At 45.6% G+C, this 19,101-nt stretch overlaps 1 protein-coding gene across 1 annotated transcript in view; it reads right to left on the reverse strand.

Annotated features, from left to right (window-relative positions):
* Nucleotides 1-957: 957 nt before the first annotated feature.
* Nucleotides 958-19,101, reverse strand: part of T265_05341 (hypothetical protein) — a gene marked incomplete at both ends in the record, with an annotated part of 50,724 nt that continues 32,580 nt past the window's right edge. Inside the window, 13 exons of the mRNA XM_009170332.1 lie at nucleotides 958-1,378; nucleotides 1,917-2,031; nucleotides 3,832-3,974; nucleotides 5,696-5,873; nucleotides 6,157-6,268; nucleotides 6,531-6,582; nucleotides 6,673-6,780; nucleotides 10,552-11,359; nucleotides 13,039-13,164; nucleotides 16,606-16,961; nucleotides 17,527-17,673; nucleotides 17,781-17,838; nucleotides 18,205-18,277. Of these exons, the coding sequence (XP_009168596.1) occupies nucleotides 1,307-1,378; nucleotides 1,917-2,031; nucleotides 3,832-3,974; nucleotides 5,696-5,873; nucleotides 6,157-6,268; nucleotides 6,531-6,582; nucleotides 6,673-6,780; nucleotides 10,552-11,359; nucleotides 13,039-13,164; nucleotides 16,606-16,961; nucleotides 17,527-17,673; nucleotides 17,781-17,838; nucleotides 18,205-18,277 (2,348 nt within the window). The remainder of the gene's footprint in view (nucleotides 1,379-1,916; nucleotides 2,032-3,831; nucleotides 3,975-5,695; nucleotides 5,874-6,156; nucleotides 6,269-6,530; nucleotides 6,583-6,672; nucleotides 6,781-10,551; nucleotides 11,360-13,038; nucleotides 13,165-16,605; nucleotides 16,962-17,526; nucleotides 17,674-17,780; nucleotides 17,839-18,204; nucleotides 18,278-19,101) is intronic.

The following is a 19,101-nucleotide window of genomic DNA, read 5'->3' on the forward strand; positions in this document are numbered from 1 at the left end:
ATATATATATATATAACCCCTAAAGGAGCATCGCTGAAGAGTTCATAACGGCTTTATCCGTAAGCCAGCATCTCGTGTGAAGTACGTGTAAGAGATATCGAATACCTACCTACCTCTCAATATGGCCTTTCTATGAGGGATTCACGTATACTATCTGCAATGAACACCAGTCAAACAAGTAGAGCCGAGAGAAGACGGTTGGCTGGTTATGACGGGAGCTGATTCACTGAACTTTTAAGAGCAAAACTACTTAGCGAAAATCCCGAGGTCAAACCACAGTAAAGGCTGAACACGGCACGTTTTCATTACAATTGCTGGAAAGAAAAGGTACGAGCATGGAAAGGTTGCAATACGAAACGGCCTGATCACTTGATATCGAGGAACGAATTGGTAACACAGGTTTCGAACTGGTTGCTGGGCCTAGCGATCTCGTTGAAAACGTTGTGTCCCCAATCAAGGTGACATCACCAGAGCGTAGTGGAGAAGCGGCGCTTTCGGTGTGTGTACACGAGTGAAGCACCACCGAACGTCTATATACCACGACGTACTGCTCATTCAGGACGTACCGCTAAACCACAACGCACCGACAATGTCCACTCGATCAGTGGCGAAGCGTCTGCACCACAGTGAGCGGACTGTACTCACACCAACGAACTGATCGTGCTTGTCCAACTATGACATACAAGCCCTGTTCATTATGTTCACGACCATTATCTGGAAATTTTCTCGAGGTAACTGGACAAATCGAAAAAGAAGAATAACACGAAGAAGGTACTGTATTCCAGGAGAAGAAGGCAAGTTTTTAGCCAGACTAAAAGGGATTTTTAACCAATTTGTGTCCCCAAACCCTACATATATTGTCCCTGCTGCTTCACAACCCGGCCTCGTTCGTCTTCCCCTGACGTGGTTGCCAGCTATTGTTTGGCGGCTTGCTTCACTCTCGCTAATATCCCTTGAATCAAATTGCATTTGGAGTCTGCAAGCGGATTACGAACTGCAATTTCAAGTGTGTCAAACAATCGATGGTAGAAACACAGAATGTCTTTATTAGCCGAGCCCAATTAAGCCTGCCAGTGTGTATGTTGTAAAACAGATCACAGAAAGTGCAAGAAAGAAGCAAGATTTCTGGCGGATTCGAGAAGATGATAAGACGAAAACTGTCGTCTAGGGAGGCATTTAAGTAAGAAGCTGACACAGGTCATTTTAAAAAAGAGACAAGTAAGTGGAGAGAATGCTGGAGCACCGGACTGAGGTTTTGAGTGCCCAGTACGTGAATGGTACGTTTTGTCAAGGTGCACCGGGCGGTTTAAGTGACAGGAACAGGTTGGTCACCGAGCAGGTTTGGCGCAGCTTGGGGCGCGGAAGTTGTTTCTGATGGCTGTGAAGCAGGAAGGATACGGAACATGAAGGTTACAGAGGCTAAAAGTGGGCGGCGAAAAACGAACAAATAAGCAAGGCTTAGTTATGGTGCTTCTTCAAAAGTAGGGCTTTCGAAAGGTAAAAATTTGAGGCTTTTTGGCAATAAACGGTACTAGGTTGGCAGATAAGACGGGGGTAGATTTTGTAGTCTAGTCATGTCACTGAATGAATCGAATTCAAGATTTGAGAAACCTTTAATGGTGGCACTGATTCGATTTCCGTAGAAGAGCAAGTGGTCAACAGATGCATCATAGTGGAGCTCGGCTACCAGACTCTAAGTACGATTGGAAGAGAAATAGGTTTCGGGTACTGACAAAAGTTGATGCACAATGACCGAACAAGAAATCTAGTAAATTGATGGCGTTCATTGCCTACACTATCTTAAAGAACCCGCAGAAGATAAGCGTCCAAAGCTAGCAGTCCATGAGAGGCAGTCAGCTCAAAATAAATCACGAATTGGGTCAATAGCAAGGGGCCAAAAACTGAGGGAGACTTACTACAACGAACACATGAGTCGGTATTTGCCGAAGCATCCGTTCTTCCATGTGAAGCTTCAAAGTTTGTTCATCCCCAGGACCGGAACCGTCCACTCGCGTGAGAGTGATACGTAGGCTGTGAGAGGACACGGAACAAAGAACAGTTCGAACGATTTGGAACAGGACAACGGCAGGCCATGTCATGGGATGCTGTCTCGTTAATCAAAATCACTGGAGAGCGTAAAGCACGGCTAAAAGACGTTTTGGTGGATTAAAGTGACTCTTCTCCTTCGAAAGACCATCACAGAAAAGTTATGTGATTGGCCTCACCTTGGGGATGCAATTGCACCCTAGCTGAAAAGACCACAAGGGCAACTGTTGTTGTAAAGACCGGTCCCATCAATACGACCGAATATGCCTGATCACTATGGAACGTGGGGGCAGACTAACTTGTGTACAGTCGCAGTACATACCCTCATTGTGGCTCACATTACGTCAGGCTTGTAGTACCAGATCCACAGACATGTTCATTCATGTTGATTGCACAGGAAACTCAGTGCTACCCAAAGAGATTCTACGCTTGCTAAGAGATGCGGCCTAGCGTAGGTACACAACTCATTAAAAACACTGGCTTCACACGGAACAGAATATGATGCTGATGAGTCACCAAAAGTTGGTGGGTTTTTTTACGGTGGTTACCTGAACAAGCAGACTATCTGAACATAGCTCACCACTACAAAGTTCGTGTAAGTAAGCTCAGCAACACCACAGGCAGTCTTCTCTATTGAAGAACCGTGTGTATGAATAGATGTAAGGAGAGTTACTCAACGAAGTAAACTGTAAAAAGGCGTTGCAACTCTGGATCACAGTGAGTTTTCAGCAGCAACATTAAATCACGAAATCGTAAGTGTGAGAAAATGTAAGCCCTACACTGTTGGCGAAAATAATTACACGGAGGACAATAATCCATTGGGACGCAAACGAGCGACAAATCGAAAGAGTTCAGTAGCTAAGAGGTGGAAATAATGGCCGTAAGACTAGAGTTCGAATCCAACCCTGGGTCCTACCTGAGCTCGCACGATCTGGTAGTACCTCAACTTCGTGCTTACTTCGAAAGGGTCATTGATATATACGCCAACGAGTTTCTAGCATATTCTTCTGCTTTTCCTCAAAGTGAATCAAGTCAACGTCTAATTCAACGGCCGTTCACGCAACTGTTCGTCCTACACAGTCCGCACAGTGCAGTCCAATAATTAGCCAGAAACGAAGGAGCGAATTTGTGAACGGGAGGTCTGCAGACACATACGGTCCCAAGAAGAATGAGCGACATTTTCATCAAATGAAAACACAAAGTCTGGAGGCTATCATACTAACACAACATTGGCGGTTTCTATAGCAACCACTGCTGGTGGTTTCCAGTCGTCATTTCTTCTAGTAATTATCTGATCATTCGGTGTGTGAAACCAGGACATAGAAGTGAGCAGAAGGGGGGGGGGTAAATAATATCATCCAGCTGCAATATTCTTTCGGTGCCTAGTTGCAATGTCATCCGAACAGAGCACGAGATGAAGCCAGGTTGCTTGAGCCTAGATCCGAACAGTCGAGATGTCGGGGTTGGGCTCGAACAACTCTAATAGAACCGCCTCGAGCTGAAATACCATGAAACAAGAGCCAAGAAAGAGATACACTGAGGTGGACACTTTACTGACTACAGGACAATACATTAGGCCCATGTATGCAATGCAAAATGAGTCATACGGTACCAAATTTCGGCCATTTTACGTGGTTTGATTAAAGTGTAAAAAAGGAGCCGAAAGTGCGAATGTTACCATAACTGCATTGCCTAAGTACAAATTGGTGTAAAGCTAAAAACATTGACAATAGGTTTCACGTGAAAGATGAATATCTCAAGCATGTGAGTTTAGCAAAACCTTACCGTGGGATAACAAGATAACCAGTAAATAAGGGGAGAAATAAGTAACGTAAGAATTGGGGAGAACCGGGGAGAACACGCAGACGTAGTTTGTGCTGGCCGGAGAACATGAAACTCGGAGAAGGTTCCAGCTGAATGAGGACTTCCTGGGAAAGGTGGAGAAAGAGTTGAGGCTGAATGAATAGTTCGATAGCAATAGGACAAACCAGGAGATAAGCTTGAAAACGTCTGTTTCATTGGTAGAATTTTCAAATCCAAATGAACTTAGGAAAGGAGCCTAGCAATCTGTTATTAAATGGCATCGAAAATGACCTCATCCCCTCCAAGGGCACTTGTGTGATTCATTTCAACAAATGCTGTGAATCCTTGGCCGGTATTCCGGATCTTGACGACGCCCCTCGGAAGCAGCGCAAGTGATGGGGGAAAGTGAGCCTACGATCTTCCCATGGATTGTGTTGTTGAGACCAGTGAAATCTTTGACGTCGCATTGCGCGTTTCACGTGTGAATATCTCAAGCATGTGAGTTTAGCAAAACCTTACCGTGGGATAACAAGATAACCAGTAAATAAGGGGAGAAATAAGTAACGTAAGAATTGGGGAGAACCGGGGAGAACACGCAGACGTAGTTTGTGCTGGCCGGAGAACATGAAACTCGGAGAAGGTTCCAGCTGAATGAGGACTTCCTGGGAAAGGTGGAGAAAGAGTTGAGGCTGAATGAATAGTTCGATAGCAATAGGACAAACCAGGAGATAAGCTTGAAAACGTCTGTTTCATTGGTAGAATTTTCAAATCCAAATGAACTTAGGAAAGGAGCCTAGCAATCTGTTATTAAATGGCATCGAAAATGACCTCATCCCCTCCAAGGGCACTTGTGTGATTCATTTCAACAAATGCTGTGAATCCTTGGCCGGTATTCCGGATCTTGACGACGCCCCTCGGAAGCAGCGCAAGTGATGGGGGAAAGTGAGCCTACGATCTTCCCATGGATTGTGTTGCTGAGACCAGTAAAATCTTTGACGTCGCATTGCGCCATAGAATATTCTGTCTGAGGTGATGCGCGTATACTATAGGTGATTTATGATAGTGCTTGAACGTGAGGGTTAGGCGACACAACCACCAAACCGCCGAGGGGCTGTCTAAAACGAATGTATAAAAACTGACTACTTGATCTTAAACGAGTAGTACAATAACTCATGAAAGTAAATCGCACGGTGAGGCAACCGGTAGGGTCCTCAAGGTCAGTTGATACCGAAGTCACCCTAACTGAAGAATGTGTTTGTTATGTTAACAGAAGTGGCTTTGTACGGCTCTTGCAAGTGATTTCAACAATGTGAATCCTTGGCCGGTATTCCGGATCTTGACGACGCCCCTCGGAAGCAGCGCAAGTGATGGGGGAAAGTGAGCCTACGATCTTCCCATGGATTGTGTTGCTGAGACCAGTAAAATCTTTGACGTCGCATTGCGCCATAGAATATTCTGTCTGAGGTGATGCGCGTATACTATAGGTGATTTATGATAGTGCTTGAACGTGAGGGTTAGGCGACACAACCACCAAACCGCCGAGGGGCTGTCTAAAACGAATGTATAAAAACTGACTACTTGATCTTAAACGAGTAGTACAATAACTCATGAAAGTAAATCGCACGGTGAGGCAACCGGTAGGGTCCTCAAGGTCAGTTGATACCGAAGTCACCCTAACTGAAGAATGTGTTTGTTATGTTAACAGAAGTGGCTTTGTACGGCTCTTGCAAGTGCTGAGCTTTTCGTCGCTTGATGATTTTTCCACGTTGTTATGGAAAGCGAGTATTGTGCGTGTGCGGTCGACTCACCGGAGAAGACCGCAACAAGAAATGTTTATCCAACTTACCTGTGGATAAATTGTTTGGTTTTCAAGCACGAAGAAAACAGGCAACGGAGTGAGGACTGTGCCTATCGTAGGGATATCAGCCCGTACCCGCACGGGGAGTTCGAGGACAGTGCAAGAGAACAGATCAAAGCTGGTGGTCAATACCAGCGCGGAATTGGAGTTTTCGGTCGTCGATTTACTGAACAGAAGAAGAATCAGAAAGGTATTCAGAGAATGAGGTTGATCGCGCATCAAGAAGAGTACTGTACTATTCAGCTGATAAGAAATAGCTGGAAGTTTAGCTCATATTCCAAGTGTAAGTGGTTAACCGGAAGTCGGACATTTTAAGGGGGGTTTTGCTATTGCCCACATCGAAAATAGAAAATAGATTGGCAAGGAGGACTCTACAAGACAGCCATATCAGCAGAAGCGAGTGAAATAAATTACAGACCCTAATGAACAAACAAGTCTACAAGACCTACCGTCTCCAAGATACTTCATATTGTCCAAGATTGACTACTCCGTTTTCTTGGTCCAGTCGACTGACTGTCAGGATCTGACATTCAGTGACTCGGCACTCGGCCTGAACACACACTTGACAAAAAAGACGGGGGAAGGAAATAGCGAGAATGAGTGACTACCAGAAAGCATGGGAATTCCGCGGAAAGGTACCAGCGAGTTTTGGAGAAAAAACATGAACGATTGGTTATTTGGAATGGTCAGGGACGGTGAATCGACGCTGCCTTATGCGTAGCACATCACAATAAATCGAAACACACAGTATCACGATAAATAGAGTAAAATTTCGAATCACCTGGGGGCAGAGGTAAGAAAAGAACATGAGTGGCATACTTACGATCTTTGATTTGAACATCTTGATTACCGTCCGAAAATACAACAGTGTCGGACTAAAAGAGAGATAGAGGCAAGTTGATCGATGGCTACCTAAGACAGTTCTGGTCACGTGCAACCAAAAGACAAACATAGTAAGAACTAACCAGTTTGAATCGCGTACTGAGAACTTCCAAATCCCAGGGTGAACTGTTTGTCAAGTGGAGCTGGAGTATAAAGTCCTCGCCGACGATGAGGTCCGAGATGGGTGCTTGCTTTAACGAATGGGCGAGAGAGAGAATGACCGGAATAAATCAAACCGGGGGACATGAAGAGGCGCCAACGTTATTGGAGACAAAAAGTAAGTGAAGTACGGTCATTCAAGTAAATTTACTTGGGATAAAGCCAGATAGACTGCGTGTTGCGCTCTAGGAATATGCTAATAACCTGTTGGAGTTGCCGTGTTAGTTGAACTTATTTGAGCAGTTCTCTTCCCAACACAGTAATTTTGGTTAGCCTACGTCAACTCTGTACCCGGCTTGTTTGATCGCGCATGCGTACCCTTGGCCGTGCGGGGGGGACTTGTACTCCGGATATCTGGCGCGGGAGGTCAGCGTGTTGTCATTACCACCTAATGGACGCATCTGGGTGCACACGTTCACTCTCGGGAGATGATATTAGTATAAGCTATCCAAAGTTTAAATTAATTCGAAGTAGTTAACAATAATCCATATACATTCCCCTTCCATCGGTTATTTCAAAAGTATGAGTGGACCAGGCAATTTCAAACCTAGGCCTCCTAACCCATCTGACTCAGTTTTGTGTAACCGCTTCCCAATGGAAGATACGAGTTTTTACATCTGCTTATTCGGCGCTTAGATTTCCAATGGTAGAGCGGCCGAAGACCGTCACTAAGCCACCTATTTCAGCTGTTTCCCTTAGGTTTTCAGCAAACATCACTCACGACAACTATTCAAATCGACTTCAACTTGGTGCGCGGAAAATTCCACGTATCCAGAGCGGTAGTAAGGCCTTTCCAAGCACGCAATGCCTCAGGAAGATAGAATACTTTCCTTTTATTAATGTCAAGCTGATCAGACCACTTCTGGATTACAGTGAGCGATCCAAAGAAGAAGCTCTACGACTTCACGCACAATTTTTCTGCATTTTCTACGCTCTCTCACTTTCTGATGACAAGAACTGCATCAGCTGGAATCAACGTGTCCTTGGTAAACGGTTTAAAGCTGATAAACTGAACTAGCTAGGAGAATTCCTCGATGGATGGACTGACCACACTGCACAGGTTGCGCTGGCTTAGCCACGTGCCGTGCACGCCAGTCGACCGAATTCCTCGAAGAGCACCTTTCACACAACCACATGAAGGGTAGAAGAAAGCCAGAGGCGGCAGCGAAGTATAAAAGCCAGTACCAGCAAACTCAGCAGCGCAATATGCTAATAACCTGTTGGAGTTGCCGTGTTAGTTGAACTTATTTGAGCAGTTCTCTTCCCAACACAGTAATTTTGGTTAGCCTACGTCAACTCTGTACCCGGCTTGTTTGATCGCGCATGCGTACCCTTGGCCGTGCGGGGGGGACTTGTACTCCGGATATCTGGCGCGGGAGGTCAGCGTGTTGTCATTACCACCTAATGGACGCATCTGGGTGCACACGTTCACTCTCGGGAGATGATATTAGTATAAGCTATCCAAAGTTTAAATTAATTCGAAGTAGTTAACAATAATCCATATACATTCCCCTTCCATCGGTTATTTCAAAAGTATGAGTGGACCAGGCAATTTCAAACCTAGACCTCCTAACCCATCTGACTCAGTTTTGTGTCATCGGTTATTTCAAAAGTATGGGTGGACCAGGCAATTTCAAACCTAGGCCTCCTAACCCATCTGACTCAGTTTGGTGTAACCGCTTCCCAATGGAAGATGCGAGTTTTTACATCTGGTTATTCGGCGCTTAGATTTCCAATGGTAGAGCGGCCGAAGACCGTCACTAAGCCACCTATTTCAGCTGTTTCCCTTAGGTTTTCAGCAAACATCACTCACGACAACTATTCAAATCGACTTCAACTTGGTGCGCGGAAAATTCCACGTATCCAGAGCGGTAGTAAGGCCTTTCCAAGCACGCAATGCCTCAGGAAGATAGAATACTTTCCTTTTATTAATGTCAAGCTGATCAGACCACTTCTGGATTACAGTAAGCGATCCAAAGAAGAAGCTCTACGACTTCACGCACAATTTTTCTGCATTTTCTACGCTTTCTCACTTTCTGATGACAAGAACTGTATCAGCTGGAATCAACGTGTCCTTGGTAAACGGTTTAAAGCTGATAAACTGAACTAGCTAGGAGAATTCCTCGATGGATGGACTGACCACACTGCACAGGTTGCGCTGGCTTAGCCACGTGCCGTGCACGCCAGTCGACCGAATTCCTCGAAGAGCACCTTTCACACAACCACATGAAGGGTAGAAGAAAGCCAGAGGCGGCAGCGAAGTATAAAAGCCAGTACCAGCAAACTCAGCAGCGCTGGTCATTGCCGTCTTCCTGGATGGGGGCTTCGAGATGGGCCACTTCAATGATTGGAGACATTGCCAGACGTGGCCCGGTCGCGCTCTCAATGGCGCTCATGCATCCAAGCTATTGCCTACAATGCATAGCTCCCCTCCCAAGTAAATACACTCGGTTCGCAGTATCCTAGACTGACAACTACCTGCTCTTCGAGAGCGGTCTTAATTGTAGCATGGTTCCCTCTAATCTAATTTACTCTCCTTGACCTTCCAGGAGGTGAGGTCGGAAAAAACTCGGTTCCGCATAAGTAAATTACCATGAAATTGAACCCGGAAATCCGAAAACAAACAAAAATTCAAACACGCCGGGACAATATCATTGCCACAACAAAGTAGCCATCAGTCTAGACCATCCAGATAGGATTTTGAGCATCACTCGTAATTGTATGGTAGATGAGCTTCTGTTTACTTGATTATGTGCTTAACATGCATTGAGAAGGTTCTCTTGAACTCGCTTGTCCCAACCAGCAGTTTAGGGTAGTTGCTGGACGAGCGTGACGCTCAATCGCTAACTGAAAGATCATTTTCCTAAGCTGGGAAGCTTGCTGTCCGGTAAGGTATGACGCTCAACAACTTTTGTTTTGGACCACCGTGGGGTTTGCCGTAAACTCTCGTTCTCGCGTTCACAAACATTTTCGGCCCAAGCAGTTTCCGTTCAATGCATCCGATGATTATTCGACCATGTTTGTGAACAAAATGAGAATTGAGATACTCGGCTTGTTTCTCATGTGACGCGAATGCGGAGAATACTACTCATGTATGAGTAATCGGCCCGAGCGAAAACACTGAAAGCGTGCTCTGGAATGCCGCTGCATATCAAGTGCAGATTGAAGGCAGCTATCGATTGCATCAGTTGAACGATCGAAAGCGCTCCGCAGACTTAACATGACACTTCAATAGTTCTGCCAGTGCCAAACTGAAACTTCCACAAATTCAGCGAACACATGCGTTGCATGACGTGTTAATAAGTTGGGGGGCTTCCTTTTTCAGTAAGTTAAGTTGGTATGGGCGAGGACAATTGGAACTTTTGATCGGGGACGGAATTCGCTGAAAATGGATCGAAACATTGGTAGTTCAAGTACGTTAGTTGATTGTAGATCAGGTGGCTGTTGTTCATTTCGTCACCGATCGTGCAGATATCATCGATACGCTCACTGATGAGTACTCCGAGGTTGGAAATGAAACGTTTGCAAGCAAATTGACAAGCTCGGCAAACAGACCAACAGCCACCTTATCTACAACCAACGGAATTCACACTTGGAACTTCGAAATTCCCTCAGTACTTAGTGTATATTCACATGAGAGGATGTTTCAGCTCGGAGCGACACAACTTTTTTCTTCTATTTTAGGGGCTTCCCTGTACTTCTCAATCCCATACCACCGGTGGTCATAAGATGTAGTGGCCCGGATACGGTTCAGTCTTTAAGCTGAACTGAACTAAGCACAAGACAGCATAAAGCACACTTACGAGAATGGACAATGTTTGCCAGGTGAGGCGGAACGGATTGGATACGTTGATTTCAGTCATAGCAACCTTGGCACATTGACTTTCGAATCGATCGGCCTTTGAGTCCGAGGAAGATTGATCATCAGTCGCTTGGAGACGGACGCTACATGCGACGTCTTGATCCAGAGAGGGAGAAAGAGTGAGTAGGCAGTGTGGAACAGATGGGATCAGTAAACTAGTTCGGTAGTTCAGTTGACACCGAAGACTGCGTGGACCCGCATTGGCACAGCGTAGGAATAGGGGACAGGTTGTGTGTTCGTTCGGAGTCAAATCAGACAACTGGGGTGTGGACCGGAACGGATTGGATACGTTGATTTCAGTCATAGCAACCTTGGCACATTGACTTTCGAATCGATCGGCCTTTGAGTCCGAGGAAGATTGATCATCAGTCGCTTGGAGACGGATGCTACATGCGACGTCTTGATCCAGAGAGGGAGAAAGAGTGAGTAGGCAGTGTGGAACAGATGGAATCAGTAAACTAGTTCGGTAGTTCAGTTGACACCGAAGACTGCGTGGACCCGCATTGGCACAGCGTAGGAACAGGGTACAGGTTGTGTGTTCGTTCGGAGCCAAATCAGACAACTGGGTTGTAGACGTACCGATATTGGCACCTGAGCGCTTGTGACTTTCCAACGGAGTAGGATCGTTAATACTGATCTGGTCCGGTTCTTTCAATCCTCGAGGGCGCAATTCCCGATGCACAGAGTCCCCGACAGAGGTGTCCTCCGAAGAATGGATGGCGGGCTGCCTAGTCAAACTGACAGATAGGCTAACAGGAAATGAAACAGAAGTTTCAGAGAGCCTTGGAAGCAAGCATATGTGTGCAGTGCAGTAGCAAGCAACACGCACGGGAGGCTGCAGATAAAAGAGACTAGAAAACGCAGTCAAAGTAAGAAGGAGAGCACAGTATACTGTTTCGATAAGCAGTCTGGAAATGCTCTGTAGACAACTTTTAGTCAGACAGATTCTTCGCCATACCTGCACTGAAACGATCAGCTGAGTTCGGGTTGTTTGCCTGGAGCATACCATGAGGCGCTTTCCAAATACGAGGAACGTGTTTGGTTGCGAAAAACAGCCCAAGTCAGGTTTTATGCCCTTAACCAGGTGACCAATAGGTAGTCTGGGGAAGTGATTTACAGGATTCTCTCCATAGGCGATGAATAACATCAAATCACAAATCATACATTTCTTTCGATCGATGCTAGAGACAACCTACAGCTGTTACAGTTGAGCACTAATTTCATTTCATTCTATTATCTTGAACGTTGCTTGGTGGGGTGTAGGAAAGCAAGCCTGATGTAAAAAAAAAATCATTTCACCCTTTCGTTGCTTAGCTGCCATGTCATACGAAGGAGGCACGAGGGCCGGGATACTGCCAGGTTGGCCAAGTCTAGACAGGGAAAGTCGAGAGGTAGAGGTCGGGTTCGAACCACGGACCTTCCGCTCAGTAAATTCGCGCTCTAATCACTTGGTCCATCTCACCCCAAGCAAGCCTGGTGTGGAGAGTAATTACTCAGAACTGGCTCGTAAGCCGTGTTCTTCTAGTCAGTCCATTACACCTTGATTTCAGTGTTTGCGTTTAAACCCCCTCTGCTGAATTACCACAGTTCATTTGCCGGTGTGGTATGGGATACGATCCACCTCTGAGAGCTACATTTGACGAAGCGATGACAAAAGAATTGACTCACCGGAATACGATAGAGCTACCAATAGGATCTACTCTCCCATAATAGCAAACGGATCATAATCTGCGGTCAATTATGTAAGGGAACCTTCAAGACAAAATGGGGACGCGATAATGCACGTTGATAAAACACCATTGGAGTTATATTCACATGCAAATCTGAAGGTGGTTATGAGTACGGAAGTTCGCAAAAAGGTATTTATCCATCACAGCTTATTGCCTTGAATAAAATGACCGGGGATTTTCGAGAGCGTTTGGACATCATTCCAGTCGTCTAAATGTGGTGAAATAGATGACCGACGAACACATAGTGAGTATACATCCTGCACTTAAATTCATCTGGATAGAAAAAACGCTGGCGGATCAAAGATCAAAGGGGTGGAGCACAAGCGGCGTCTTTCTGTAGACGTCTGTGGGTACACTAGAGACCCCTTGATTGGTTTTTGGACTCACGGTTCATCTTGGGTGCGCCTTGTTGGTACCTCGAGCTAGCGATACCGGTGAGGTCCAACGATACAGATGAAGAAGGGTGGTTATTAGGAAGGATGAGAGATACACAATATACTGATCTTGTGAGAGTATGTCGGCAACCGAAACAGGGCGTAGAGTTGTATGTCATCAACATTCGACAAACGAAGCGAATGATTCTTTGTGAAAACGAGCATCCGCACTGGTTCCGCCACAGTTCGTGGATCACAAGCAAGGAATACAATCAGTTCAACTTCGTAAACGGGTTCAAAGCACATCAAAACGGTTCAACTCACGTGACATGTGTGGCTTCGATCGATTCCGTATTGTGCACGTGACACTGTACCGCATAAATTTCCTGAGTGAGAGCCGGTGAGGTGTGTACTAGATTCACCTCTAATTTCGATTCACGTTCTCGGATCCTAAGGAGACAGCGAACAGTAAATAGTGTTTTTCTACCTGTGTTGAAACGGAAACATTCAAAGTCGATAATAAAACCGTGCATACTGCAAGAGTCCTATAGTAAGGAGTGTGTTGGGGTAGTATGACCAAACTCAGGCTGGAACCAAGCGAAATTCTGAATGATGTCTATGGCAAAAGTATTTAAGTCCCTATCGACTGTTCTATGTCCCATATATTCAGAATAGGGTTTACAGTATACCCATTTGTATGCACAGATAGCGCAAACTCAAGAATTCACACTCGACAAATTTTTCTTTGTTCACAATGCAAGCTGTACTTTTCGTGCGGGTGATGGGGCCCACAACCACCATATAGGAGGAATATGGCAACCCCTTGATCAAGGTATGGGATAACTTAGACCGCCACAAAAATCTCATTAGATTAAATCAGAAGTACCTAGTGCAACCAGTCTTACTGTACTCCACCAAAACAGTTGTCAGTTCGGTCCAGTTATGAACCATTTAGCAAGGGTATGTTGGTTCCAGTTGATCTCAGAGGGCAGATGTCCGGCAAAAATCCACAGTAACCTCAAATGATGGGAAGCACGAGCACCCAAAACGGAACACACATCAATGAAGACGGTCTGTTCTCCGAACAGCATTCTATTTTTCTCGGGGCATGGAAGGTGATTCCGGGAATCCGGTGCACTATGAACTCCAATTGACCAATATTTTAGAAGTGTGAAACTGACACAGTTGGTCGTTCACGAGTGCTTCCGATTGAGTGACGGTTGCACTAATCTCGGTGGAATTCCTAAGCGGGTGATGACCAGTAACCTTCGGTTCAAGAGTTACCTGCAGGGCATACCAGCAAACAACCGAGAAATTTGCTAACATTTCCCACAGCGGCTAAAACCAGGACTGGTTTACTTTTGCCAGCAAACTAAAGATATCTGGAGTGACAAAAACAATGAAAATTAAAGAAGATACAGCTTGGAACGATATAGAACCAAAATAACTAACTGAATCATGAGACAGTTAAAAAAAGGTTCGAAAATGTGAGTCAGGTGGTACTTCAAAAAAGCGTTTCTTCAAGTACTTAGCAACTGAAGCCGGTCGATTGGATAAGCGCCATGTGCCAGATATTTACAGTTTACCTAGACGGAACTGTTTGTCTTTGTCTAAGCCACATCTTCCAGATGGTGAAATCCTGGCACAGACTCCTCCAACCATCTAGTAAAACTACGGAGTATGATGACTGATCGTTCATACGTAATGCATAGACTTATTTCCACACCAACCTTTGCGAAGCGGAGCTGATCGAAATGGGGATAGTAGTTTGGCAAGGTACTTGACTGAAGGTGTTTTCCCTGATTGCTGTTCTGCGCATGGCAACCGGGTGCTGTTTTTGTCACTTAGTCTTGATTCATAGCTGTAGGTGGTTCGTTTTGCGCCTTTGGAGCAACGCGGCGGGTGAAATAAGGTCGCGGGAGCCTTTAACTTAACCAATCGGCTTACTGCATGAGTAAGACCGTTGAACAGTGGCTGTCTTGCTTGTTGGCGAGAACTACGTCCAATTTAAGCTACCATAAAACCATCAGTAGTACGACAAAAATCCTAAATTGGTTCAGAGCGGTCATGTAGCCGCCACTCGGGGGACGAGACAACGAATACCATAAAGGTTATTTCCAACATATGTGCGGTGATTCCCACCCATTGAGAATTCCAATAAGTCAAGGCCAATATCAGCAATCAACATGGAAATATGTTGCCTCTTGCGAAACGCCGCTGTGGTACGACAAACAACCTGCTTTTTTGGATGCCTATTTTCCAGTACTCACTCGTTGTAGCGACTCCCCTTGTAAGATCCTCCCTCAAAAACAACCAAATGGATGAACATTGTGAACTAAAGGAGCTGTGCATCCCTCAGAAATACATCAGAGTTGCCCGTCCTCTCTTACAGTACCAGGGTGTGTCGGGTACGGTCGAGTCACGAACTGTACGTCAGACCGAATTAAGCAGCCCTCGAATACAGCTCATGAGATGAACAGTTCGTATCTGTATCGGACTTCCCGGCCAAAAGTGGTTGAAAAAAAAACTGTTCAGCTGTAGTACCCTTTCGGTGCCATGCCACCCGAAATAAACACGAGGGCTAGGATACTGAAAGGTTGCACAAACCCAGACAGGGAACGTCGAGAGGCAGAGGTCGGGTTCGAACCACAGACCTTCCGCTCTAATCAGTGAGTCATTTCGCCCCAAATATGGTAGAAAAAGTGAACTCTCACAAACTGCATAGCAAAACCTGTTTGCGAAGAACCAGATGCGGCATTCAACTCTGTCGCCGACTTCATGAATCTGACTTGCATACGGAAATCAACAAAGAGAGCAACTGGAAGGTGGACAGCGCACTTCAAGAAATGGATTTTCTGATTTTATTACTACGAAATTGAATTGCCCGACAAACTAGAAGGTAAATGGGACCACCAAAAAGTGTGATGTGTGTATGATTTCCGGTGGTGTTCAAGGTATCTCACGGCTTCATAGACTTCGCAAGCCTCGGTCCAGCTAACACAGTTTTGATCGCTGATGAATGATGGAGTGAGAGGGGGATGACAGGTCGGAGCACCGAGGTTAGGCATGGTCACGTTCAGGTTTTGAACCAGTTGTATGTATCGCCTATTGACACATTCCATGAATAGCTGACACTGTGTACGGTAAGCATCGTTCGCTGAGTCTTCCATCTAAGAGTAAATAAAGCTATAGTTGACCCGAATGCTTTACACCGCTCAACCTCAGGAGAACTCATGCTGATATACCTATTCAGGACGCGTTACAGCACAGAACAAGATGCTCGCATACTGGTTGTTCGTAACCCACAATATCGAATTGCGGTAACGTCAGTTTCATTAAAGAGGTTGAACTGTCACATTCCACCACGTGGTCTATAGACCGCATACCATGTTTTCCGAGTTACCCTAGAAAAAGTGGAAAAGCTGGGTTGTTGACTGTATGGTCCATTCGATTGACTCTGATACAACAAAAAATGCTGAAAGCGCGAGAAACACCAAGAAATTCATCAATATTCTCGCGGAGCTCAGCAGCTAAGTCTGAGGCCCACGGTTCAAACTAAATCTCTGCATCTCGACTGCTCTAGGCTTGGTCAACCTGGTGTTATCTCAAAACTCGTGCTTCCTTCGGTTGGCGTGGCACCTGGGCACTGAAAGTGTCATGGCTGAACGATGCACCGGAGTTCTCAAGGGAAACAGATGCAATGCAACCGCAAAAAACCATTTTTTTTTTCGAAAAAAACGATCACAGGAACGACGTGATCCGTTTGTAGTTATCTGAACCAATGATGGCATGCTTCAAATACTCAACTTCACAGCTCAGTGATGGACATGGTGATAACGGCACAGCAGTAATTGGGACGCAAGGCGAGAACTAGCTGTGGAGAGCACTCACTCAGTTTGCATATTGTTTCCCAAAAGATCCCAAGCTGGTGGAAAAGCGGGAATTTCTATCGGCACCCCTGTTTTCGGGCAAATAACCGTAACCGGTTGGTGTTGATACTGCCGTTCCGGAGCTGACGGCAATTTGGCCTCGTTCCAGAGTCCAAAAGTGGATGAAGGAGTATGGGATTTGGATGCTGGTGTCCCCTTACGTGTGGGAGATTTGACAGACGGTTCTACGCTGGGTTCTAAAGAATCTTCGGTTGAATTGGACAACTGCCAAATCAGAGACAAGTACACCTCCTTCGTTTGGTCTAATTGGTCTGTATCGGTTGAAGGACGTCCCAATTCAACACGTACCGTATCCACCTTTAAAGCAGAAAATTGACATGTGATGAAGTTTAAGAGCAGAACAGCAATTCACTAACTCATGAATAACTGATCTCACTATGCCCATATACTAGTAAAATAATGTCACACCACTGAAGTGGGAATAGTTCCGGGGGCCATGACACAGGCCCCTGATCAAAAGGTTTGTAAGGCAAAATAAGTCCCCAAGAAGGGCGAAACCGATCGTGGGCTGTCGAAGAGTTTTCAGCAACCTTGTGAGTAGTTTCCTTTATGAAAGTATACTGCGATATCTCGAATATCGTGCCAACGGAATCATGAGGCGGCTTGTGTGCAGCACATTCAGTTGTAGAATATCATAAAAACGATAGATTCAGTTGAGTCTCTCGTGAAAACCAAATTGATTTGCAGTGCAAATGATTTCTCAAAATAAATCCTGTTCAGGACTGGGTAACCTAGCAGTTTGTCGGTCCTTTTGTTTCCTGAGCACTGCAGGGCACTGCTAAACAATTTGATCCAAGGATTTACCTTGTGCAGCGACCGGTCTAGCTATATTTGTTTCGTAATGAAATCAACGGGAACTCACCCTCAAACGTTGCCCGAGATTGTGCGCATCCAGAGAGAACAGCAGCACTTTCGCCACGTCTGTACGTTCTAGCTGGAACGGTATGTTCCAAGACTCACTTGACTGCCATTGTTTGCATTTGTCCGAGCGCAGTCCATCCGGTTTCGCCTAGGAGAAGACGGAGAGGTAAACCAACCAGGCCAACTAGTGTGATGCAGGGTTCAAACAGCTGTGCAAATTTTGGTGACGTCGCAAAATATTTCGGTAGTACTTACAAAGTGTACAAAATCGACTTGAACCCGCCGAACATTGAACGCAAACGGCGCGTGGGACCTGTGTATATATGTAAAAAGGGATTATGTTCATGGCGACAGTCGGGAAAATAGTTAAAACATGAATATTTTGAGCGGAAAGTTCGATTTGTGTATGTCAGCAGTTTCGCCGCTCAAATGTACGATCTGGAGTACGCGTGAAGGTGACGAGAACTGGATTATCCATAAGTGAACACCAACCCCTATTGTTATGTTATTTATGCTTTCGGAAGCTAAATATGGTTCTTCCTTAGTGAGAAAGTGGAGCCTGTCGACTGCAAACACCACTTTGGATACAAAGTTAGAAAGTGGGGTGGCAACACAGTTATTGTCACCATGCAGGAAATCATACATAATTAGTGTAATACGCCATAAAATTGTTACGAACCTGAAGAAGACGGCCAGCTGAATGGGCTGATCCAGAGTGTTCTGAGGCCGAGCAAAAGCCACTTTGCATTCAACTGTAACGAAAGAAGCAGACAAAGGTGATATAAGACAGCAGTTCTTGAAACAGGTGGATACAACAGACGAACCTCTGGTGCATAAGGAGCGGATGAGTTCCGTGATGAAGGCATGTTGAGAACAAATTCCGTAAGGCCAACATTCATCTCTTGAAATTTTCGCTTTCAGTCTATCCAATAATGCATGTCATCATCATCATCATCATTGTCAGCTGTAATGACCGCGTACTGGTCGTAAAGTGGTTGCAACTGCCACAGTTCCGTTCACCGATGATTTGGGGAGGTGGGGTAGAGTTGCGGATTGGAGGCGGGAATTGATGAATAAGTGCGTAAATGCAGCACTGTCAGTGGACTATCAAGTCGGGGAATTGGGAAGAGAGCTATGCATTGAAGGCAATAGTTTGGATGCACGAGTGCCATTGGAGGCGCGACTGGGTCATATCTGACAATGTCTCCAATCATTGATGTGGCCCATCCCGGGGTACCAATCTACGAAGACGGCAATGACCAGCTGAGTTTGCTGGCAATGACATTTGTACTTCGCTGCCAAGTCATTGACTGCCACTGGCTCGTTTCCACCCTTCACATGGTTGTGCGAAAAGAACCCTTCGAGGAAGAGTTGGCGGCAGGTGGCCAAGTCAGCGCAACCTATGTAGTGTGATCGGTTCATCTATCAAGGGTGTTATTTCTTCCGAATACCATTTGACGAACTTCAGCATTGCTGATCCGGTGTTCCCACCAGATTCGGGCAATGTTCCGAAGACATCGACGGTCAAACACTGAAAGTCTTTTGACGTCCTCGGCGCGCAGCGGCCAGGTTTCTG

This window comes from Opisthorchis viverrini (assembly GCF_000715545.1).
Source record: "Opisthorchis viverrini unplaced genomic scaffold opera_v5_100, whole genome shotgun sequence".
NCBI lineage: Eukaryota > Metazoa > Platyhelminthes > Trematoda > Opisthorchiida > Opisthorchiidae > Opisthorchis > Opisthorchis viverrini.